The 25,404-nt window shown below is 36.4% G+C and overlaps 1 protein-coding gene and 1 pseudogene across 1 annotated transcript in view; one reads left to right on the forward strand and one right to left on the reverse strand.

The window, feature by feature from the left end:
* The window catches only part of TNN (tenascin N), an 89,719-nt gene that overhangs the window by 45,049 nt on the left and 19,266 nt on the right, over positions 1 to 25,404 (forward strand). The window contains exons 10-16 of the mRNA XM_074222092.1: positions 629 to 892; positions 11,022 to 11,285; positions 12,363 to 12,626; positions 14,363 to 14,626; positions 18,709 to 18,839; positions 21,285 to 21,417; positions 22,232 to 22,383. Of these exons, the coding sequence (XP_074078193.1) occupies positions 629 to 892; positions 11,022 to 11,285; positions 12,363 to 12,626; positions 14,363 to 14,626; positions 18,709 to 18,839; positions 21,285 to 21,417; positions 22,232 to 22,383 (1,472 nt within the window). The remainder of the gene's footprint in view (positions 1 to 628; positions 893 to 11,021; positions 11,286 to 12,362; positions 12,627 to 14,362; positions 14,627 to 18,708; positions 18,840 to 21,284; positions 21,418 to 22,231; positions 22,384 to 25,404) is intronic.
* LOC141510834 (ataxin-2 pseudogene) lies at positions 9,216 to 10,734 on the reverse strand (annotated as a pseudogene).

Below are 25,404 nucleotides of genomic sequence, written 5' to 3' on the forward strand. Positions count from 1 at the left end.
CTGCTAAACTCTAAGTCATATCATACCATGGTTCTGGTCTATGGAGTCAAGGTAACATGATCTGAATAAGTTTTATCTGTGTGTGTGTGTGTGTGTGTGTGTGTGTGTGTGTGAGAGAGAGAGAGAGAGAGAGAGAGAGAGAGAGAGAGAGAGAGAGAGAGAGAGAATATTACATATTGATGTGTACCTTTAAGGAATTTGTCCAATTTTTCCTATTTGTAACACTACTTCCTGGAGTCTTAGTAAAAGATATACTGTGTACTTCAGTGAAGTCCTAAATGAAATAATGAATAGATGACTTGAAGATTCTACTGGAAGTCAGCCTAATCAGTGGTTTTGTTTGGTGGCTTCAAATACCACTTCAAAGAGAGATCCAATTCCTCCAACTCTGAGAAATTGCAAGTTCAGAAATGACCAAAGGGAATGGAATTTTAGTAATAAACCATAAAGAATGGGAACTAGGTACTTCCATGGTATCCTCAAAAATAGCTTTGTTATTATGCAGAGGAAAGACCTGATGATGATCCTGGAAAACTCTCCATCTCTGCCTCTACCTATTCAAATGGATTGGGGCAATAGACAACTTGGCGCCAAAGCTTATCCTTCTCCAAATTTTTTTTTCTTAAAGAAATTGATGATCCCAAGAACCTAATAACTGATCGGGTGACAGAAGATACAGCCACTATATCCTGGGACCCAGTCCAGGCTGTCATAGATAAGTACATGGTACGCTACACCTCAGCTGATGGAGAGACCAAGGAGATACCAGTGGGAAAGGACAAGACCACCACGATTCTGACAGGCCTGAGGCCAGGCATGGATTACACTGTTCATGTCTGGGCTGTGAAGGGAGACCGAGAGAGCAAGAAAGCCAACACTCAAGCCCCAACAGGTAAGTTCATATCTTTATATTGATTTTATGGTTTATAGAGGTTTTTTGAACAACAATCCTGTGAGGTAAGTAGTGGAAGTACAATGATCTCTGTTTTATAGAAGAGATAACAGGAACAAAAAATAATTCCCTTTCCAGGAGGATCACATTTCAGGAAGCAGCAAATCAAGGTTTGAATTCAGGTTCTTTAATCTCTGATCTAGGGTCTCTCCATTAGGTTGCCAAGGAAAAGAAGAGAAATTTGTGATTGGTGTTATTTGTGAGTTTATCTGTAAAAGGTATTATACACTAAGCAATTTTTTTTATTATTAAATCAATTTAAACTTCCTCTGTAGCTGTTATGTAATTAGCCTTAATTCCTCATTATTTTTACAATTGACATTTTAATCTTTCCTTGAGAATCATCTTTTCAGGTATAGGATAAGGATCATAGGACATAAAAATCAAATTAGACTGGATTTTAGGGCTCATCTAGTCCAGTTCTCTCATTTTATAGACAGGGAAGTTAAGACTCAGAGAAAATCAATGATTAGCTCAAAATCAAAGATGTGCTAAGTACCAGACCAGGGACTCAAACTAGAGTTCTTTAACTATAAATTCAAGGCTCTTTCCATTGCACCATGACTATATCTGTCTATTTTTTATTTCATTCAGAAGCTAAATATGATGGCAAATATACTGGATATGGAATTAGAACTTAGACTGTCTTGTGCCCATCATATAGTAGATGCTTGATAAATGTATATTGTCTGTCTATCTGACTGACAGAAGGCCTGGTTTCTAGTCCAGGCTGCTCTGTGACCTAGGAGGAGTAATGTCTTTTCCTCAGTCTCAATGTGCTAATTTATAAAATAGGATGACTAGATTTGATTACCTCTGAAGTCCCTCTTAAATGCTCAAAGCCTACTTCTGTCTCTTCTTTCATAAACAATTTAAATTCATTTAGACAGGAAGTCTATATTCCCTCCCCCAATTAAGAATTACGTTGAAAAGAAATGTGATGGAGTTTGCAAAGAGCTACTCTAAGAATCAGGAAATCAAGGCAGCAAATATTTATTAAGTATCTTCTTATACACCAGTCACTAGGCTAAATGCTGATGATCCAAAAAAAAAAAAAGATAAAAATAAGTACCTGGCCTAAAGAAGCTCATAATTTTTTCCCTATTTTTTATTAAATATTTTATTTGAGTTTTACAATTTTTCCCCCAATATTACCCCCCCCCACAGAAAGCAATCTGTCAGTCTTTACTTTGTTTCTATGTTGTACATTGATCCAAATTGAGTGTGATGAGAGAGAAATCATATCCTTAAGGAAGAGAGACAAAAAGTCTAAGAGATAACAAGATCAGACAATAAGATATCTATTTTTTTCTAAATTAAAAGGGAATAGTCCTTGAACTTTGTTTCAAACTCCACGGCTCTTTATCTGGATACAGATGGTATTCTCCATTGCAGACAGCCCAAAATTGTTCCCGATTGTTGCACTGATGGAATAAGCATATCCATTAAGGTTGATCATCACCCCCATGTTGCTGTTAGGGTGTACAGTGTTTTTCTGGTTCTGCTCATCTCACTCAGCATCAATTCATGTAAATCCCTCCAGGTTTCCCTGAATTCCCGTCCCTCCTGGTTTCTAATAGAACAATAGTATTCCATGACATACATATACCACAGCTTGCTAAGCCATTCCCCAATTGAAGGACATTTACTTAATTTCCAATTCTTTGCCACCATAAACAGGGCTGCTATGAATATTTTTGTACAAGTGATGTTTTTACCCTTTTTCATCATCCCTTCAGGATATAGACCCAATAGTGGTATTGCTGGATCAACGGGTATGCACATTTTTGTTGCCCTTTGAGTGTAGTTCCAAATTTCTCTCCAGAAAGGTTGGATGAGTTTACAGCTCCACCAACTGTGTAATAGTGTCCCAGATTTCCCACATTCCTTCCAACAATGATCATTATCCTTTCTGGTCATATCATATCCTTTCTGGCCAGTCTGAGAGGTGTGAGGTGGTACTTCAGAGAAGAAGCTCATAATTTAAATGGAGATGGGAAAGAGCAACATACTGACAATTATGCACAGATAGGATATATAGTATACAGGATGGGGTACATGCTCTGGTCCCTTGCTAAGCAGCTAAGGTAAATACAGTTTGTAAGATACTTTATAAATCTTTAAAATATTATGAAAAGTCTTGCTATTAAATGACATAGGCTATCAGCGACTCCTGGTTAGTTCTCATGGATCTCCATGACTTAGGGGAAAATTATACAGGAGGTAATGGTACATTGACCTCTTATTGAAGGTAGCAGGTTTGCTTTTTTTGGAGATGACAAAGCAATTTCTTATTGGACTATGGCAAGAAGATTATGACAAAATTATGGCCATCCTGTAGACTCTAAGGTTAGAAGAGAGTCAGCTTTTAAGCCTCTTTGGTAGATAGGACTCCTTGTTGGTTTACATATTGCACATATGAAATGTTTTGATACCAAATCATTCCTAATAATGAATAATGTTTGCCTTCCTGTTCATTATCCTCATTAGTCGATCCCATTTGTAAAAAGTAGCTGAAGGGATTGTATTAACTATACATAGTTTAGGGCAGTGACCTTGTGAAGATATAACCTAAGTAACCTCCCTGGTAATAAGAGAGGAATTAGAAAGACTCATTAATCCTTTTCCTTCACAAAGGCAAAATGTAGCAAATAAACACTGATAGATATGTTCTTCTAATAGAAAAACTTACTGGGTGGCAATGAAGTCAATGCTTGGGGAAACTAGAGCTTATTCTGTCATGTGGAGAAAGAATTATAATTTGAGAAGTTACTATACCCAGTTCTCTCTTTTGCATCTTGAAATGTTCTAGTAACGCACATTCCCAGGAAGGGAGAAATCTTTTACTCTTCATGCTGTAACTCACTCCTTAGGCTCACGCTAATTTTTAGAAATTATTATGATCTACAGTGCCTTTAAGTATAATATTGTATAGTTTCCCTGTTTGTTTCCTGGCTGTATCTATTTTTACTGTTGCCTGTCTAAAATCATGATTTTTACTCCTGCTGTTTTGGATCCAGTCAAGTTGTAATAAATTCTACTCCAACCCATCATTTTAACAGTAAGAATCTCTATGTTTTAAGTGTTTTTCTTGTATGTTGTAAATTATTAGGTTTTGGTTTTTATATCATTCTGCTACCCTCCTCCTTATTTGATAGATAGATTTGTCCTATTAACACTAATAGTTGTGATTAAGTTTATTTTTTCCTCTATTAAATGCTACCATAATTTTTTTTATTCTCCCTGCTCCCTTCCAGCCCACTTAAAAGAAAGAAATCTGTACTTTTAGCTTTTGTTGTTGTTCAATTGTGTCTAACTCTTCATAATCCCATCTGAGTTTTCTTGATAAAAATACTGGAGTGGTTTGCTATTTCCTTCTCCAACTAAAAAAATGCAAATTAAAGCAACTCTGAAATTGCACCTCACATCTATCAGATGATAAAAAGGAAAATGACAATTGTTAGAGGGACTGAAGATAAACAGGCAAATAATGTCCTGAAAGTAGAGCTGTGAAATGGTCCAACATTCTGAAAAGGAAAAAAAAAGGCCTAGAGAAAGGGGTATAGAGGAGAGCAGTTTAAATGATGATGAAACTGAGGCAAACAGATAAAGTGACTTGCCCAAGGTCAGCTGCTAATGTATGAGGTCAGATTTGAACTCAGGAAGATGAGTCTTACTGACTCCAGATTCAGCACTCTATCCACTACACCATTTGACTGCTACTAGGCAGCCAAATACTCTCTTAACTCTCCTTTCTTGGCTCAAACTGCTCAAACTGTGATCACAAATGGGTATTGTATTTTATCCTTTTATTTTATAATCTTTCTTTTTTAGCAGCAATTTCCTGCTTGATCTTGCCTCTGTTCTCCCTTATTCTAATTACCTGCTTATTTTATTCTCCTTCTACTACTATAATTGATAGATTAAAAAAATTATGTTCTCTTTCTTGGTCCATGTAAGGTAACACATAACTTTCACAAAATCTCCAGCTGCTCTGTGATTCCTTCTGATCTTTTGTTTTCTTGGCATTTTAAACTGCTCTCCTCTATACCCCTTTCTCTGGTCCTTTTTTCCTTTTCAGAATGTTGGACCATTTCACAGCTCTACTTTCAGGACATTATTTGCCTGTTTATCTTCAGTCCCTCTAACAATTGTCATTTTCCTTTTTATCATCTGATAGATGTGAGGTGCAATTTCAGAGTTGCTTTAATTTGCATTTTTTAGTAGTGATTTGGAACATTTCTTCATATTATGTTGATAACTTCAATTTCTTTCCTTTGATTATTTTTCTATTGAGATTACCTCTTATTCTTTGGTTTGCATCAGTTTCTTGTATTTCTTGGATATGCCATCTTTTTTCAGAGAAACTTGCTAGAAAGATTTTTTCCCCCTTCTAGTTAAACGTTTCTCTTCTAATTTTAATCACATTGTATTTTCTTTTGCACAAAACTTTTCTAATGCTAATGCTTATCCAGTTTGTAATGCTACAAGATGGAACAGAGTTTATACACTGGATGATGGAGTCATAGGCTAGACCATTAGGCTAAAATCTAATAAGAAAATTTGATAAAGGTAGAAGGTCTTACACTTGATACAAATTTCACAGGTACAAGACTAGAGAGGCTTGAATAGACAGCTTTATATCTGAAAATGGTAGTTTTTGATGACTACAAAGTCAATTAGTCATTAGTGTGATGTGGTAGATATTAAAGTTAATATAATATCACTCCATAAAAAGGTACAATGTTCAAAACCAGGAAGATAATGGAAGGTAGGAGGAAAGGGAACAGGAATTTCATAGGCATCTACCATATTCTAGATGCATTACAAATATTTCATTCTCATAACAACCCTAGGAGGTAGGTGCTATTATTATCTTATACAATATATTTGTTTACAGTTGAGAAAATTGAGACAAACAGAGATTAGGAGATTTGCCTAGGATCACACAATTAGTAAGTGTCTGAAGTTGGATTTGAACTCAGATCTTCCAGGTTTCAGGCCACATGCCTTCTAGCTGATAGTCCCATTGTATTTTGTTGTGACCAAACACTTGTAGAAGTACTGTTTTAGTTGTGATAGTCATATCAATGAATTATAGCAAATCTGGAAGAGGGCAGCCAGTTTGGAAGGAGTTGGGATGATTTAAATTTCTTTTTTTTTTAAAGATAAAACAAGGCCACAAAAGCTGTCTTTTAGTAATTGAAGGGCTGTCATGTGGGAAAGAGATTAGCTTTGTTCTGCATAGACCCAGAAGGCAAAACAAAAAGAAATTGGATTAAGTTGAAAAGAAGCAATTTTAGTATTGATGTTAGGAAATTTTCCAACAATCAAGGCTAGCAAAAAGTGAAATGGACTGCTGCAGGAGCTAATGCACTCCCCTTCAAGAAAATGTTGGAAGACCAGCTGTTGGTTATGTTATAAATGAGATTCCTGTTCAGATATGGATGAGATTAGATGCCTTTAAATTCTGCGATACTGAGCTAGTAGGAAACTCTGTAACTTGACCATCAACATTTGAGATAAACTACATCTTCTCTCTGATTGTATCCTTTGGATTTTGTGGATCTAAAATTTACTCTCTCAATCCATTATGTCTGAGCAATTTCTTTTATATCTTCCTGAAATACTGTATTTAGACTTTTTTTCTTTTATAATAGTTTTTGGGAACACAAATGATTTTAAAATGATTTCTCCAAGCCTTGTCTCCAATGATTATGTAGTAACTTAAAGGCTTTTTTTCTGATTTTGCGTTATTTTGACTTTGTTCTTTTTCTTTTTTGGTAATTTCTTTTATTTTACACTTAAAGACAAACCAAGAAAACAAAAGCAACATTGACATGCAGGCAGATGTCTCTGAGAAAGGATTCAATATAAAACAATAAATTTCCATGTCAATAAAGGCTGTATAATAAATACTACACAATATTTTCAAAGTTGCTCAACTTTTCTTTGCTTCCTTGTTGATTTTCTTTTGTTCTCTGTTGTGCACTTTTTATTTTATTTTCCCCCTTCTCCCACCCCCTCACCCTAAAGATGGCTACAATTAAGCATGAATATAGAGATAGATATTTATAAACAGATGTATTCACAAATATACTCAAACACATTTATATAACTATACTATGCTTATTTCCTCCTATCATTTGTTTCTCTGAGAGGATAGCATCTTCCTTAATGAGTCCAAAGCTTTCCAAATTTTTTTAGATCAATCAGCTCATCATTTCCTACACCACAATATTATTTTCTGGATTCAAACATCATCTTCCTTCTATGAACTTTGAGGCTAATTTGTGTATTTATAATCTTCAGAATGACTTAAAACAATACTGCTATTACTTGATGCCATTTTTCCTGTTCATTTCACGCTTCATTATTTTACTCTCTAAGTTTTTCTAAAATTATTGAGCTCATCACAACTTATAGCAGAGTAATATTTGTTTAACCATTACGCAATTTGGCATCTCTGACATTTCCAGTTCTTTGCCACCACAAAGATAGCTGCTATAAATATTTTAGAACATGTAGAATCTTTTCCAATTTCCTCAATCCTCTTGGGAAGCAAACTTAAGACTGGGTCAAAGGGTAAAAGCAATTTAATAACTCTTTGGACATAATTCCAAATTTCTCTCCAAAATGGATCACCTCACAGATGAACTTCACAATTTTTCACACTTTCTCCAACATTTGTCACTTTCCATTTCTCTCATTTTATTCAATATGATAGGTGTAATATAATAATATCTCAAGGTTGTTTTAATTTGCAATTCTCTAAAAAACATTTAGAGAATGTTTTTCAAATGATTTAGAGAGTTATTTTCATCAAATAACTGCCTGTTCATATCTTTTGATAATTTTTTTAGTTGGAGAACAGTTCACATTCTCATAGATTTCACAAAGTTTTTTATATATTTGAGATATGGGACCATTATCTGAGGAATTGTCTATAACACCCCCCCCCCCCCAATTTTCTGCTTTTCTTCTGTTCTTGGCTCCATTTGATTTATTTGTACAAAACTTTTTTACTTTAATGTAATCAAAATCATCCATTTTATAGCTCATGTCACTATCTCTTGTTTGTTCATAAATTATCATAAGTCTGATAGGCAATATGTTTCATGTTCTACAAATTTTCTCATAATAACTTTTTATATCTAGGTCATGTATCCATTTTGACTTTATCTTGGTAAATGGTGTGAGATATTGATCTATGCCAGGCTATTTTCCAGCTTTTCCCAATAATTTTTACTAAATAATGAATTCTTATCTCTAAAACTTAAATCTTTACATTTGTCAAATATTGGATATCTGTATTTATTTGCAGCTATAGATCTCATGTCTGATCTGTTTTACTGCTCTATCTTTCTATTTCTTAGTATGAGATAGTTTTGATAATTACTGCTATATAACCTATTTTAAGATCTGGTACTGCTAAATTTCCTTCCTTTATATTTTTTCCATTAATTCTTTGATATTCTTGACTTTGTTCTAATAGTTCTTGTTGTATTATTGAGGTTTTGAGTTCTATTGCCTCCATTCTCTTTTATGAGTTGCCTCTTCTTTGCTTTATTTAAGCTATAAATTCATTTTAAAAATTCATAATTTGTTTATTCATATATTCTCAGCTGGTCTTAACTAGTAAAGTTGACTTGTGTTTATAAGAGTTGTTCCTCAGATGATCCATTCTTCTCCCTCTTTTTTTTTGTTTTTAAAACTTTTTTATTTAAAAATTTTTTTTAGTTTTTATTTTATATTATCTACAAAGTAAAAGTGTTTCCCTTAACTTAAAAGTTACACCACTGCCTGCTGACAGTGATCATCTCATAAAACTTGATTTATAAATAATAATCCATCAGTTTGATGATAAGAATTTACTGAACCTTTTTCAAGTTTAGTAAAAGGGGCTTTCCAAGGCTTGATTTTTAGCAGTAATAGCAGGAAAGAATCACTCATTACTTCTTTTGCTAGCTGATGAGTTCATGACTTTGAAGAGTCATTAGAAAATAAATAACTTCCAGTTTTCAGCAAGCAGAGTTGGGGCACTTGCATGGAATTAGGGGATACCTGCTAGGGCCTACATGTCTCTAACTCGGTCCAAATGTCTTCCACTGCAAGGTGAACTGTTAGCATTCCTATTGGATGTTACGAGAAATCAATTTTTAAAAAAATAAATGAAATGAAATTCTAGTTTTCTGTGCTTCCAGTTGGTAGAAGCAGTAGAAGGGAGGAGGGAATTTGGCCTTTTCCTCCCTCCAGGGCAACCTTACAATTGCTGTTGGTGGTGGGCTTGTACTGAAGGGTGCGTCATATAAGGGAAATGCATTGTTGTCAAGACTGGAATGGCCTGTAGTGCACTTTGAGCGACGGTGGCCTAGGGACTGCCAGGTGGCTGGGTCGTCATTAGCATCACTGGAGCATGAGTAGTTGGATGAGAAGGAACCATTCCTGACTGTACATGAGCCTGAGGTATGTGGGCCATGTGGGGTGGGTTGGTATATGCAGGCTGAACATGAGAGGGGTGAATTGTAAAGACTGTTTGTTGTGCTTCTGGGAAACTATTTTGTGGAGACTGTGTATTTGAGCCCTGTGTCATGGAAGGTGGGGTCAGTGCCAGACCAGTGTGGTAAATGGCCGGCTGCTGCTGGGAGTTCGCCAGATGAAGGGCCTGGGCAGCTTGGTGCTGATGGTGCTGCACAGGACTTGGAGCAGTGTGGCTCCCCAGATGCTGGTTTTGTTGTTGTCCAGTGGGGGTGGCAGCAGGCTGAGGATGTGGAGGATATGGATGCAGGGTAGCATTAGGATGGGCATACTGCTAAGCAAGGGAACTAGTAGAAACATCCATCACATGTGTCTGCTCATGCATGAGCACCATACTGAGCTGCTGAAGAGGATACTAAACCAGGCTGGGCATGGGTCGGAGGTGCCATCATTCTAGTGTTACCCTGGATTACAGGACTATAGACATGAGGATGCTGAGATTGATAATGTGGCACATGCTGAACAAGAGGCTGATTAGGAAACTGCTGAGGACTATAAGCCACGTATTGTGCTGAGTAGGCTGGTGGTGTGGCCATGATGGGGGGGGCTGCAGCCGAGGCAGGATGCATCAGGGTGTTCTGGAGGTGCTGATCTTGTCACTGTTGTGGCATATTTGGTACTGCTTTATATGTCTTGGCTTGGTTCACTGGCATAGGCGTCACAGGTATAGGATAGAGAGGCTGCACACCAGAGCTCACTGGGACAGGATACATCATATTTGGTGCAAAACAAACTGGCTGAGTATACACCGGAGTTGGCTCTTGATGACCCACCATAGAGGGGCTTGGCTGGGCTTGAAGACGAGGGGAAGTCGGAGTGGTTGAAGGTTTTGGCTGAGCAAAAGAACAATGATTGAACTCCTTTGCATTGGGATTCAATGTGGATTTCCTAACTTGCTCAGCGGCATCTTTTTTATCTTCTGGATCCTCCTTGTCATGTTTGCTTCCTGGGCTGGTAGTCTGGACACACTGGGAAGTGACCTCCAGGCCTCTCTTCTGGTCTGAGTTCCCACTGGCTGATGGAGAAATACAAGGACTGCCTGGCTTGCTGCCACCACATGGGCAGCTGGCACTGAGGTTCTCCAGGAGAGCATCTTTAGGCCCTGGCTCCGGCTGCTCTTTGATCACATCTCTGGACTTTTCTCCTTCTCTGTTTTTGTTGAGCAGATGATCCACATTGTCAGGAGTGGAACTGGGTTGTAACCTAAAATCATTCTTAAATTTCTTTAATTCTCCCTCTTTGAGAAGCTGTGTGTGTGTGTGTGTGTGTGTGTGTGTGTGTGTGTGTGTGTGTGTGTATTTGTATATATATATGTATATATATGGAAGTCTAATAGACCCTGGGAAATGGAGGCCAGGATCTACCATGAACTTTTTCAGGTTTCTTTGAAAGGATTGACCTAATTATTGAGGAGAAGATAGTTATAATGAGAGGTATCAAGACTGGCCATCTCCAATACTCATGAAGATTTTTTGGTACTGATGACAAAATTGGTGTCAATACTAATCTTTTCCCAATCTTTTTCTTACAGAAATTGATGATCTGAAGAACCTGATAACTGATCGGGTGACAGAGGACACAGCCTCTATATCCTGGAACCCAGTACAAGCTGTCATAGACAGGTACATGGTGCGCTACACTTCAGCTGATGGAGAGACCAAGGAGGTGCCGGTGGAGAAGGACAAGACCACCACCATCCTGACAGGCCTGAGGCCAGGGATGGATTATACTGTTCAAGTCTGGGCTGTGAAGGGAGAACGGGAGAGCAAGAAAGCCAACACCAAAGCCCCAACAGGTAATGGATCATAATAAGATGAAAACAAGAGATTTCAAAACATAAGGGATTAATATTATGTAGTGTCCTAAGTGTTTTATAGTAGCTCATTTGATCCTCATAAGAACCTTAGGAGAACAGTGCTATTTTTAGGACAATTTGAACTCAGACCTTCTGGTCTCTAGCCTCAGTTAGTTGCTTTCTAGTTGATTTATCCAAGCCTTTTTCCTTTCTTTGATAGTGGTACAGAGTGACATTGTATGAGTAAGAGGACCAATATTCCCTCATTATCCATAGCCTTCATTTCTAATTCCCTTTAAAAACTTCTTTTAAATTAGAATCTTTATATAACTAAGGTCCCAATTGGTACAAATAATGAATCTTGTGAAGTGGAAACATTATTTAAATCCATACTGCCTATTTTCATTGGGTTGGAACCAATGCCCACATTTACATAATTATAACTTTGAATAATGCACATTTGAATACATGATATTTATTGTTCATATTAATTGGACTTAGTTATAGTGTTCTCTAAGCCATGAGTAGGCAAAAAATTTATTTTGTTTTGGTTTTACTCTATTTGGTTAATATTCTACACTAACTTTATTTCTGGGTCTTACCATGAAAAAAAATGAGATGAAAATGAGAATGAAAAAATTGAGAAATGCCTACATAACAGTAGTTCCAATAAAACTTCAAGTTAAGAATTTGAGTAGCAATCAATTTTCCAGGGAACAATGACTATATGAATGAAAGTGAAGGGTTGAGAATGAGAAATTCTAAAAATGGATGATTGCAAGGAATGGTGGGATTCTGGCACCCATGACAGAATTATTGAAGTTAGAAGATGGATAGATTTATGAAGATAATGAGTTCTGATCTTTAATTTGGGCTTTCTGTCTTCCTGTAAAACTAATCAACAAGTTGGGTGGACATGCTCACATTTAGGGTATATGAGACAAGTTTGAGAATACTATGACAAGACAAAATAAAAAAGAAGAGCCTGAAATTATCTCAGATTAAGAGAAATGAACTTCAGATCATATACTTTGGTGTTTAGTAATTGCTCTTATTGATTATCTCTTTTTCTTTCAGAGATTGATAGCCCCAGAAACCTAGTGACTGACCAAGTGACACAGGATACAGCCACTATATCCTGGGACCCTGTCCAGGCCATCATAGACAGGTACATGGTGCGCTACACCTCGGCTGATGGAGAGACCAAGGTGATGCCAGTGGGGAAGGACAAAACTACCACCCTTCTAACAGGCCTAAAGCCAGGAATGGAGTATACTGTTCATGTCTGGGCTGTGAAGGAAGATCGGGAGAGCAAGAAAGCCAATACAAGAGCCCATACAGGTAACAGGAAAAGAGAGAAACAAAAACCCATTCACTGACTCAGACATCGTTGATTCTAAATTGGCTATTGATGTCTGATGTTGATAGGATCAGGTTACTATGGACTCAATCTGGGATGGTTTTATGTTAGAATTCTCCAGAAGAAATAGCGAAGTGTTGGTTGTGCTTCTAGTGCTAATGTTGTTCAATGGCTCAGATGAAATATTTCACAAGACCTTAATCTAATGAAATACAGGTAACATCTTGTGCCAATACCTTTAAGTGCTATTGGGAGACTAGGAGAAGCTTTCTTAGGTGTTGCTTATTGAAGCACATAAAATAACATTTCAGGATCCTAATCAAACTATAATCTCTTTATAAAAGAACCATTAAAATAATACCTACAATACTCTTCTGATCTTAAAAGGCAGAGTCTGCTTCTACAACATTTTAAAGATAATGAAACTAGAGGCCAGATAAGGGTAATGAATGACTTATTCTCAGAGGAAAATTCACCATAGTGAATGGGGGAACTCATGCCTCCCCCAGTGCCACTCTACAGCCTTTGGGGGCAGGGAGTGGGTAGGGTATTTGAAGTTTTAGGATTAGGAGGTAAAGTAAGTTTTGATCAAAGATGAATGAGAGTAGATTGAGGGAAAATTAAGGAGTAGAGATACCATGATTGTATCCATAAGGAATAAATAATAAATTTGAATGAAAAGATAAGAAGAGAAAGAAGAATAGGGGGAGTTAAGACAAGAGATGCATAATTTTAGTTTTTATCATTTACCTATCTTCATCTTCCTGTTTTTCCATGGCAAACTCTGTATTTAAGTACTATTGAGATTCATTGAAGCATATGTCCAGAGGAGTATCCAGGTAGGAAAATGTTTTGTTTTTGTTAAGATAATAGGGTTAAGTGACTTGCCCAAGGTCACACAGCTAGGTAATTATTAAGTATCTAAGGTCAGATTTGAACTCAGGTCCTCTTGACCCCAGGACAGGTGCTCTATCCACTGCACCACCTAGCTGTCCCTAAATAATTATGTTTTGTTTTTGTTTTCAGGTAGAAAAATGTGTAAAATGTTAAAAAAAATGAGAGTTCTGTATCAAATAAGGTCACTTTCAACTCTAAAGAAATCTTCAATTCTAAGGAAGAACCCCAGAAATTATAACAGAATTTATTTAATTAGCAACTCAAAATACTTCTCAGAAGGTCCTGTTCCTCTCACTTTTTTGATTGTTCTTCAACACTGTACATATTTACTAAAGGTTTTTGTTTTTGTTTTTTTCTTTAAAATTAGAGGTATAAAGGAAAGAGTAAATGCTTGCCAAATGGAAAATTAAATACAATTTACAAATAATATTAATTAAAATATTTTAGGATGATGATGATGATGATGATGTTTGTCCTTAAGAATGACAATGGGATGCTGCCTGCTTCCTTAGCTCCCCCAGGTGGCTGTGAAGGGAATAGCTTTGTTATAGTGTTGAATATAACCCTGGTGATCATCCTCCAAGTGTGCCCTCTCTCCAGCCCTCATGAGTCCTTGGAGATGGATTGGTGATGATGGCAACTTGGTGTCAATATTGTTTTCTTCTTTTTTCCCTCAAAGTTCATCTATTTTATTTTATTTTTAACATTCATCCATATGCATATGTCTATTTTTAAGTTACAAAATTTCCTTCCAGCCTCCCTTCCCACCCTTGACCTCAGCGACGAACAGTCAGGTTAACACAAAATTTTTTTCTTAAAGAAATTGATGATCCCAAGAACTTGATGACTAATCAGGTGACAGAGAACACAGCGACTATATCCTGGGACCCAGTCCAGGCGGTCATAGACAGGTATATGGTGCGCTATATCTCAGCTGATGGAGAAACCAGGGAGATACCAGTGGGGAAGGACAAGACCACTACCATCCTGACGGGCCTGCGGCCAGGAATGGAGTATTCTGTTTATGTCTGGGCTGTGAAGGGAGACCAGGAGAGCAAGAAAGCCAGCACCAAAGCATTGACAGGTAATGAAGGATCCACTCTTAAGTTATCCACAGAATCTCTTCTCTTTCAATTCTGAAGGTTTGTTTGGATTAGAGAGGAGGAAATACTAGAACATCTGCCTATAATCCTTACCTTTTTCTGGTGGCTAGTTGAGGCTTCTTGTGTTTTGTGGACCTCAAGTGATGGGTAGAGAACTTTAGAATAAAAAATTCAGAGAATTCTAGTGTCCAACAATCTCTGAGTAATGCCTCCTTTGGGTTGTATTGCCAAGTCATGTATGTGCTGACTATGTAAGTATATAGAGAGGTACTTCACTATATGAAGGATCTTATATTTTATCAATAAAGGGGACTTCTGGTGTGGGATGCTCCCCATGGATGCTAGTAACAACTCTTTTAAGAATCATAGCCTCATGGGGCAGCTAGGTGGCACAGTGGATAGAGCACTGGCCTGGAGTCAGGAGGACCTTAGTTCAAATATAACCTCAGACACTTGATACTTACTGGCTGTGTGATCTTGGGTAAATCACTTAACTCCACCCCCCTCCCAAAAAAGAAAAAGAATCATAGACTTAGATTTAGAGTTGTAAGTTATATGTATGTCATATAGCCTAATATCCTTATTTTGTAGTTGAGTAAAATGAAATCCAGAAAAGTAAAATGTCTTTCCCCAAAGTTACACTTAAAAGTGACAAAGTTGAGATCACTTAGTGGATAAATCCAAGGCAATAACCTGGTACCAGAACAAAGATCTATTCTAGTCCTGTGGTACATATTTAATTTAGTTTTGGGTTGAATTTGGAATACCTTGCTTTTATATACTCCTTCTGTTCCACCTTCTATGCCCCCGAAAGAAATTCAAAGTACCTCAAATAGGCAGCCTGATTCCCATTTTCTGGATTCATAAGAATTCCTTCTATGGGTGGAAAGAATATGTCACAAATGTGATTTGAACTCAGGTCTTCTGTCTTTTCTATCATTCTCACTGGAAGAGGAGAAGAAGTAGGAAAAGAGAGAGGAGGTAGAGGGAGAAGAGGAGAAATGGAACATCCGTAAATAAGCAATTTAACCTATATCTGTCTCAAGCAACTTGAGAAAGAACCTTAGTGATCATGTAGTCCAAGCCACATCCTCTAAAAAAAAATCCTCATAACAATCCAACTGACAATTGATCTTCTGGCCTTTTCTTGAAGACCTCCAATGAGAAAACACTTCCACCTTACCCCGACCCCTGAAGTTGCCAATTCCATTTGACTCTCATTATTCAGAAGTTTTTCCTGACACCAAACCTAAAAGTTACTTCTTTGCAATTTCTTCTATCTGGAGCAACATTGAACACATCTAGCTCATCTTTCACATGGCAGGTCTTCAAGATTCCATTCTCTCAAGACTCTTCTCTGCCATGTTAAAATTCCTTCTCAAGTAATAGTATTATTCTGGTTACTGCCCTCCAGCTTAACTATGTTCTTCCTAAAATGTGGTCCTAGGAACGAAACACAATATACAATCTTAAAATTGTTCATTTTTACAATGATATTATAGTAGATATTGTTCTCTCAATTCTGATTTTATTCTGTATCAGTTTATGTAGGTCTTTCTCATTCATATGAAGTAATTTCTTCATCTCATAGAACATAATAATATTCCTTACATTTCTTCGCTATAATTTGTTCAGTCATTTCCAACTGATGAGCACCCACTTAGTTTCTAGTTATTTGTCACTACAAAAAGAGCTGTTTTAAATATTTTTATATATCAAACTCTTTTCTATATCTTTTAGGTTTCTCCTTTATAAGCCTAATAATGGTGTCACTGGGTTAAAGGGTATAATACAATTTTGTGACTTTTTTTGGACAAAGTTGCAAATTTTTTTCCAGAATGGCTTTACTAATTCATAGCTCTACGCAAGGTGAATCAATATGTCTGTTTCTCCTCACAGACTCTCCCACATTTGTCATCTTCCCTTTTTTTGTCAATATTATCATATGATTGGCATGAAACAGAACCTCAGAATTACTTTGATTTGTATTCTTCTAATTATTAGTGACATAGAATTTTCTGTATACTAGTGATAGCTGAGATTTGTCTTCTTGAGAAATACCTTTCAAATCCATCAGACATTTTTTTTTGTTTTTGCAAGGCAGTGGGGTTAAAGTGACTTGCCTAAGGTCACACAACTGGGTAATTATTTAGTGTCTGAGGATTAATATGAACTCAAGTCCTTCTGACTCTGGCACCGGTACTCTATCTACTGAGCCACTCTGATAAACCTACAGATCATTTATATACTATGATCACATTTGTTCTTTCATTTCTGTAAAGTTAAGTAGATGGTGCATAATATTGTTCCTATTTTAGATGAGGAAAACGAATTAAAAAAAAGTAAGTTCTTGGTTTAGCTTTTCAGATCTAGCAAGCATCTGACACAACATAGCCAGCTTGTTTGAATGCTGAATTAATGTGCCTAAAGTATAAAATGTTTGACTTTTTAAGACTCTCTGGTGACCAAAAAAAACTATTTTATTTTTTCACATTACAGTGATATTGGCCTCTGAGAAATCTAGACTGAGTGTTCTGAGCTTTCAACAGTCACCTGCTGAAAGGAGATTTGGTGAACCCATCTGACATTAGAGTATGGACTAGGATTATGGGAGAGGGTTAAGGAGATGAATAAAGAACATTCAGAATAGTTCAATACTGGCTCTACTCTTTTGAGAAGAATTAGGGCTGAGGGCTGGAGGGAATGAGAGACAACCAGAAAATGAAAGCTTCTCAGTAATGGCCTTTGTTAGTAATAAGAGTACAGCTTGGTGAACTGGACATGAAATCAGATAATATGACTTGGGTCAAATTCAACTTTGCATGATTATTTGGGAAATCATTTAACTTCCCAGGTCTTTCTCATCTGTAAAGTGAAGAGATTGGACTGTCTATTAAGGTCTATTCCAACTCTAAAAATCTGTGATTCCATCTCCTCTCTCTGCTTTACTTCTATGAAATGATGGAGTTGTACTGATTGACCTTTAGAATTTCTTCCATCTCTAGATCATATGAACTCTGCAACCCTTATGCCACAAGAGATTTCATTTCATTTCATTTATATTCTTAGTTTGATAGCCATGAACCTTGGCATCAATGGGTTAAACCAAAACAAACTGGTTTTTAATGTTAAGCTTTCTATTTTTTACATTTAGTTTTGATTTCCAAAGCAGGAAATTAAATTTTATCATATAACAGAAAGAACAGAAGGTATGTCAATCCTCTTACTTGAGGAAATCAGACCAAGTTGATGTTATAGAAACCAAAAGTACCCATAAAGCTCTAATTCAGAACAATAGTTGTTTGATTCCTATTAAAATACAGTAATTTACTTCTAAGCTGAGAACTTATATGGAAATTTTTTAGCCTGGAGGCATCTTTTGGGGGACTGCTAAATTAAAATAACTTCCAACAATGATTTTTTTTAAAATGGAAATTTCAAGGCACATCTTAGAGATGGTTAAAAAAAAAGAACTCAGATAAATGCCCAAATATTATATTGAGAATTATAGTACTGTTGAATTTTAGATTTTCTTGCCGACAGAGCAACTCTCATAACCCATGATTCCATCTGGAGTTTGTGTGGGAGACCACATGGAAGATGAAAAAAAAAACCAGAATCTCTTTTCTTTGTCTCTCTATCATCTCTGTCTCTTTGTGCTTGGAACTTAGTATTAAAATAAGTAAATATTAATATTTATTACATTAAATAATATAAATATAAATTTTTAAAAATTAATCTTACATCTTTCCCCTACCCTTTCTTTCTTTTAATCTTTCTGTCTTCATATTTTCATATTATATTGGAATGGAATGATTTTCTACAATCTGACTTCATTTATACACAAACATGTATGCATGTATATATACTTGCATATATAAATGAATATATTTATAATATATATTATATACATATTTTATTTCTTTCTCTTTTTATCTCTATTTCTAATATTTTTCTCTCCCTCCTCCTTGTCATCATCCTTTGGCTTCATTCTTTTCTTTCTCATAGGCTTTTCTTTTTTCTCCTTTAATAATAATAATAATTAACCAACTCTTTAAAATAGATATTGACCCTCCCAAGAACCTGCGGGCATCTGATGTGACCCAATCTAGTGGTGTGGTGACCTGGATGCCACCCTCTGCTCCGATTGATGGCTATATTCTAACTTACCAAGCTCCAGATGGCACCAGAAAGGTACTTGACTTTTTAATGCCTTTTTTCCTGTCCTTCTTTGCCCACCTATATTTAAATTTAAAGTCAGCCATATGACAATCTAATATATCAATCAACAGATTTATTTTGAATGCCCACTGTGGGCAGAATTCTCAATTGATTATTCTGAAGCGGAACCTATTTACTGAAGTAGTTGGAAGATGTGCTTTCTCACAACTGTCCCAGGATGACATTTTAATGATTCCTGTATATATGCATATATATATGTATATATATATGTATATATATATATATATATCCATTTTAGATAAATGATAACAACCATGATAGCTACCAGACTTGGACTGATTGGGTTAAATGAATCGAAGGGGATGGTAATACCTGAGGCCACATTTTTGACAATATTTTGTTCTTTGACTACCTAATAAAAACTTCCAACTTAAAAATAAGTTGGGAGCATTCTTTTCTTCACTGAAAAGATGATCTTCCCCCCCTAAATATCTGATTCAATTTAACTCAATTCAATTCATTTTTATAATCATTCCTTAATAATATAACAGGCCCTGTGGATAAAAGGCAAAAATAGAAATGATCATATCCTTTATGTAACTTAAAACCTGAAAAACAGTATTTCAACAAGCATTAATTATCTTCAGATTTAACTATCTAGCACTAGAAATAGGACATTCCCATTTCAGACCTTTAGGGTTTGCTGCTCTCTAGGCCTGATGTTTTTGGCTGATTCCATATATTGGGACCTGTAGGAAGAATTCAAGAAACTTTCAATCTTCATTACACTATGGTTCCATAGGTTCAATAGAGGTATAAGGGGCAAGAAAAGAATTATTTTATTAGTGTTACTGCCAATTAATCCTATTATTGATGGTCATCATTAACCTACCATTTAAGAACTTAAATTTCAACCTTCCAAATCCTTTATGTCTTCTTTCATCTTGGAATTGTATGGTATCAAATTGCTTTGATTCTTGAGACTTTGTTTTGTTTTTCTGTTGGGGAAATTGATGACTTTTGTAGTATCTCCACCATACTTTAAGCCTATATCTATTTTACTGGAACTACTGAAAAATAACATGGTGTCATCACATGTGGAGCTGAGAGGGGACCAGCCTTAGTGCTCAGAAATGCTATATTGTTAGGCCTGGATATGCTAAATCTCTCAGGTCCCCAGGCAATTACTGGTGAATTACCAGGAGTTGCTCATCTTTGAGGGTGGAAGGAATTTCTACACTGGGAGTCTGGACTAATTCAAAGATTCAGACCAATCTTTTTCTAACACCCACAAAAAATAAAGGGGATAATTAAGAGAGGTGGACTTGGAGGGCCCAAGGTTTGAATTCTAACTCTACTCTCAAATGAGATAAAAATAGAAATTGTTTTATAAGTGTGAAAATGCTATACAATGTCAGTTATTATCATCATTGTAGTAACTTCTTTAAGGTTCAATTTCTCATGAGTCAAAGACATCCTACTCAATGCTGCTAAGACATGACTTTCCTTATGTTACTCCCTTACTTTAAATCTTTGAATGACTTCCCATTATCGATAGGATAAAGTATAAACTCATTCTCCTGATTTTGAGGTGAAATCAAGTGCTATGAGCTGGGGATGCAAATTTCTGGCCACAGTCTACTTTTCCAGTATTGCCTCTCACTATTACTCCCTGAATATATTCTGCAACTGTTCATAAAATTTTCCCACCTGGAATTCTCTCTCATTTTCTTTCCATAATTCCAAGCTTTACTCAAATCTTGTTTCCTCCATGAAGCTTTCCCAAACAATATAGCGCATAGTGTTCTGTTTCTATTCTGAATTCCTTCTGTCAGTATCATTCTTTTGGTCATATACCATTATCATATACTATTCTGTCCTATATTGTTTTAGATTTTTGGGGGATGTATGGGAGAATGAAGTCTTAATCTGTGATTTCTTCAATGGGGGTAACTCTACACTGTAATGAAATCCCTTCTATCCATTAAGACCAACTATTCACTGGTCAAGGAATTGCCAGAGAACACTGAGAAATGAAACATCAAAGACCAGTTCTCTACATATTATTGTCATATCTGCTATATTTTTAGTTTATCATTTTTGTTCTTCACAAACTTGACTGAATACTTTATGAAAGAAGGTTCATCTTATATCTCCTTTTGTCTTCTGTAATTCCTAAAAAAATTTCTTGTATGTTAGAAGTGTTCAAGAAATATTTTTTGATTGATTAATTCAGGATTAATTGGAGAACTATTGTAGATTATCAGTGGTTGATGAAAATTATCTAAAAATCAAGTTAGTACCAACTTTAACTATGAAGAGACCAGCTTGCAATGCCTCTATCCCATGTTATACTCTAGCTAATACAAAATCATCAAATGGAATAATGTTATAGTTTGGTAGTAGAAAACTCATTAAATTGAATAACCCATTCTCTAACATATGTTTGTATGCTAGGAGGTGAAGCTGGGGCCTTTGGAACAGAGGTTTGAACTGCAAGGTCTTGGGCTAGGAGTAAGGTACACAATTTCCCTTGTAGCCTTTAAGGGTGATCGTCGGAGCAGGACAGTGTCTACTAACTTATCCACAGGTAAGATGGGGTTTTGAGCCTGGAAAAGATATGTCATGGATATATACACATACACATACACACACATATATATATAAATATATTACATATATATTTATCTACATAAAACAGATGCCAGAAAAGGAGGGAGGAGCTCTAAAGAGGAGCAAGTGAGTGAAGTATTATGGCTTATATAGAAGTGAAGAAATGAAAATGTGTAGTGATTGAGAGCTCATCCCAGAAGTCCAAAAAAATTACTCTGATACACACATGTGTGCACACATATTAGATATACATATATGTCTATAAAGATCTACATGTATGTGCATGTGAACCTATATGAGGGAGTGTGGAAGTATGCACATATATATGTTATATATATAGATATATAGTTGTATTTTTTGTGTATATACATATATATGGTGTGTGTGTGTGTATGTATGATGTATGGAGAGAGAGGGTGAGAGAAAGAGGTCTGTTAGATATGTTTGAGAACTGTTGGAGAATAAATGGGAAGGACAGAATACATTAGATATGTGTGCAGCTAGATTATGCAGTGGATAGAGCCCTAGAGTCCAGCCTCATGTACTTGCTAGCTGGGTGACCCTGGGCAAGTCACTTAACCACATTTGCCCAATGAACTGGAGAAGAAAACTGCAAAACCACTCTAATGGGTTTTGCTTTGAAAACTCCCAAAAGGGTCATGAAGATTAAGATATGACTGAACAACAAAATGAGAAACAATTGTTAAACAGATGATGACTTCCAGATAAAGAATAACTTTACTCATTCGCTTTCCTTTTTCCTAACAATGCTTTCTCTACTTGATTCTCAGTTGGGACTCGTTTCCCCCACCCTTCTGACTGCAGTCAGGTTCAACAGAATGGAGACACTGGTAGTGGCATGTACACCATTTACCTGCATGGTGATGTCAACCAGCCCATGCAAGTGTACTGTGACATGGACACCGATGGTGGTGGATGGATTGTGAGTAATTTGTGAGTTCTTTACCTAGTATTTAATTTCTTGATCAAAGGGTTGGAAATCTAGAGATCTGGGTCCACATATTAGCTCTGTCCCACAAAGCCTTGGGAAATTAATTTCTTCATTTTCTATGGAATAGAGGAGCTATTTCCCTGCAACATTATTTAAGGAGATTTATACTAGTTATTAAAAAAAAGTTGTATCCCCAAAGTTTGGAAAGAACCAATCCAACCCAAAGTCAAAAATGAATTCCTTCTACAGAATCACTAATAAGCAGTTATTCAGCGATTTATCTCCTAGAAATCATTCCCCTTTTGGATTACTCTAATTGTAAGCAAGTTTTCCCTTACATACATTAAAGGCTTAATTTGCCCCCTTGTTGATACAAAAAAAATAGCCTGAACTTTTTAGCTTAAAATGCTAAGGTCTTTCATTTTACACTTTTCTTTTCTTTGTTTTTCCCCTTTGGTTTATGTAAGGCAATGAGGGTTAAGTGACTTGCCCAAGGTCAAACAAACTAGGCAATTATTAAGTGTCTGAGACCAGATCTGAACTCAGGTCCTCCTGTCTCCAGGGCCAGTGCTCTATCCATTGTGCCACCTAGCTGCCCCCCTTTTGGTTTTTTTTTTTTTTTGCAAGGCAATGGGGTTAAGTGGCTTGCCCAAGGCCACATAGCTAGGTAATTATTAAGTGTCTGAGATCAGATTTGAATTCAGGTCCTCCTGACTCCAGGGCTGGTGCTCTATCCACTACACCATCTAGCTGCCCCCTTTTACAATTTTCAAAGTAATTTTATGCATAATATCTTGGAGGAGTGGCACAATGGAAAGCAATACTGGGTTGGAATCTGGAGATCTGGGTTCCCATATTAGCTCTGCTCCTTACTAGCTGAGTGGCCTTTGACCAGTTACTGGTCTTCACTAGGGGATTTCAAGGAAAGGTTGAATCACCTGATGTTGCAGGAGGGGATTTATTGTTGACCGAGTTGAACTAGATAATTCAGTTTTTTCAACTGTAAAATGAAGAGAGAGGGTCAGATAAGAGGACCTTTAAGAAAGCATTTATGACTAGGTCTGCAGGTGACAAATTTCTTAATAACCTTTATCAATGGGGAAACTGAGGAACAGAAAAGTTAAATTCAATCCAAAAGGCAGCTAATAATGTGTCGGCACTTTGCTAAGTGCTGACTTTTTTAAAAAAAAATGTAACATGTTTGTGTGTGGACTTGTGATTTCATTGGTATAGAACTCCTGGTGAGGGAATGCCCTCAAAGAACATAAGTTTTATGACTTACACTTGTGGCCTGGGAAACACTTGCCCAGCATCACAAAGTCAGTATATTGGCCGAGATTCTACTTGAACTAGGGTTGGTGAAGTCTATGAATCTCATCCTAGACTTTAAAAAAAATTCATAATGGAAGAAAAGGTTACATTTTAGTTAGAAGTTAATGAAAATAAAGATAAAAATTTTTCTCCAACCAAGTTTGTAGATCCCCTGAAATCTAGATTTGGATCCTTTTGGGGGAAATCCATGAGCCCCAAGTTGCGAACCCTTGAAATGGGAACTATCCTTCTCTCTATTTACTACAAAGACAAAAATGAGAATAGCTTCTGCTAGTCATTTCTAAAAATATGTTTGATCCAAATCTTGTATGTAGCTGATTATTTGCATGATTTTCCCATCATTGAATGTGAATTCCTTGAGAGCAGTGGGGTTTTTACCTTTTTCTGTGCCTCTAGTAATTAGAGCCTGGCATTATTGTTTTTGTTGTTGGTTTTTGTTCTTCATTCTCAAAGAAGAACATGACATCAGGGAGGTGATGCCATGACAAGCACATGAATTGGATTTGAGAGAGGGGGGCTGTGCTAAGTCACCAGTCTCACTTTCCCTCCAGAGCATCTGGGTCCAGTGGCCAGATATGAATCTGAATGACTGCAGAAGGCCAAAGATGTAGCCCTGGGCTAATATGGGAGCCCAGATCTATAGATTCCAACCCATTATTGTGCCACTTCTCCCAGATATTATGCATAAAATAGCTTTGAAAATTGTAAAGGACCACGGAAATGAAAGACCTTAGTATTTTAAGCCAAACAGCTCAGTCTTTTTTATTTTTATATCAACAAGGAGGCTAGCCTTGATGTATGTAAGGAAAAAATTTGCTTGACCTTTTAAATATAAGGTTTTTACCCAGCTCACAGTTTGATTGAACAAAACTCATTCAGTGATTAAGGCTAGGTAAGAGAGAAATGAGGCAAAGAGGCCAAGAATGACATTTTTATTTAGTCAAAAAAAGAAAAATTAAACTTGGAAGGCAAGACTTATAAGGTTTATCAGTGATTAGGGTAGGTAAGAAAAAAATGAAGCAAAGCATAGCCTTTTTCGCATAGTCAAAAAAAATCAATCTGAGAGGGGAAGACCCTTAATGTTTCCGAGCAAAGAAGAATCAACTGTTTTTACATTCACTCTGAGACAATCAGGGCCCAAACAATTAATATTTACTGACTGACTTGTCTCTCATCAAATGAATCTCAGAGAGTTAAGATTATGTTCCTGTTCTCCCATATTTCCCACTGCAACACCGTGTCATTATATTGCCAGCCAAACACACTCTACTCTTAACTTGAAAATACATTATCTAGAAAGGTCATTTGGCTCAGCCATCTGAATGAAGGCTTGTTGCTCAGGTAGAGTTGGCCTGGGCCTGTTGGACAAAAACAAGGGCATTTGAGACTTGAGTCAGGATGTTTTTTGTCCCCCTCTGAATTTCCTGCTTCTTGGCTTAATGCTCTTAGAGTCATATCTGTATAGTTCACTGAAAGATCTACCCTGATCAGAACAGACTCATCCAATTAACTGGAGATGCCAAAAAATGCAATCTAAACTTCTCTAGCCATTATTAGAAGACCTTATTGCTTCCTCTCTCCCACTGCTCTCCATTGCTCCGATTATGCCATCCCAGATCGTTTTAGGTAAGAGAAAGGATAAACTCAGGGTGTTCAAACTTTATTCATTTACCCATTTGC

This window comes from Macrotis lagotis, chromosome 2 (genome assembly GCF_037893015.1).
Source record: "Macrotis lagotis isolate mMagLag1 chromosome 2, bilby.v1.9.chrom.fasta, whole genome shotgun sequence".
Taxonomy (NCBI): Eukaryota; Metazoa; Chordata; class Mammalia; order Peramelemorphia; family Peramelidae; genus Macrotis; species Macrotis lagotis.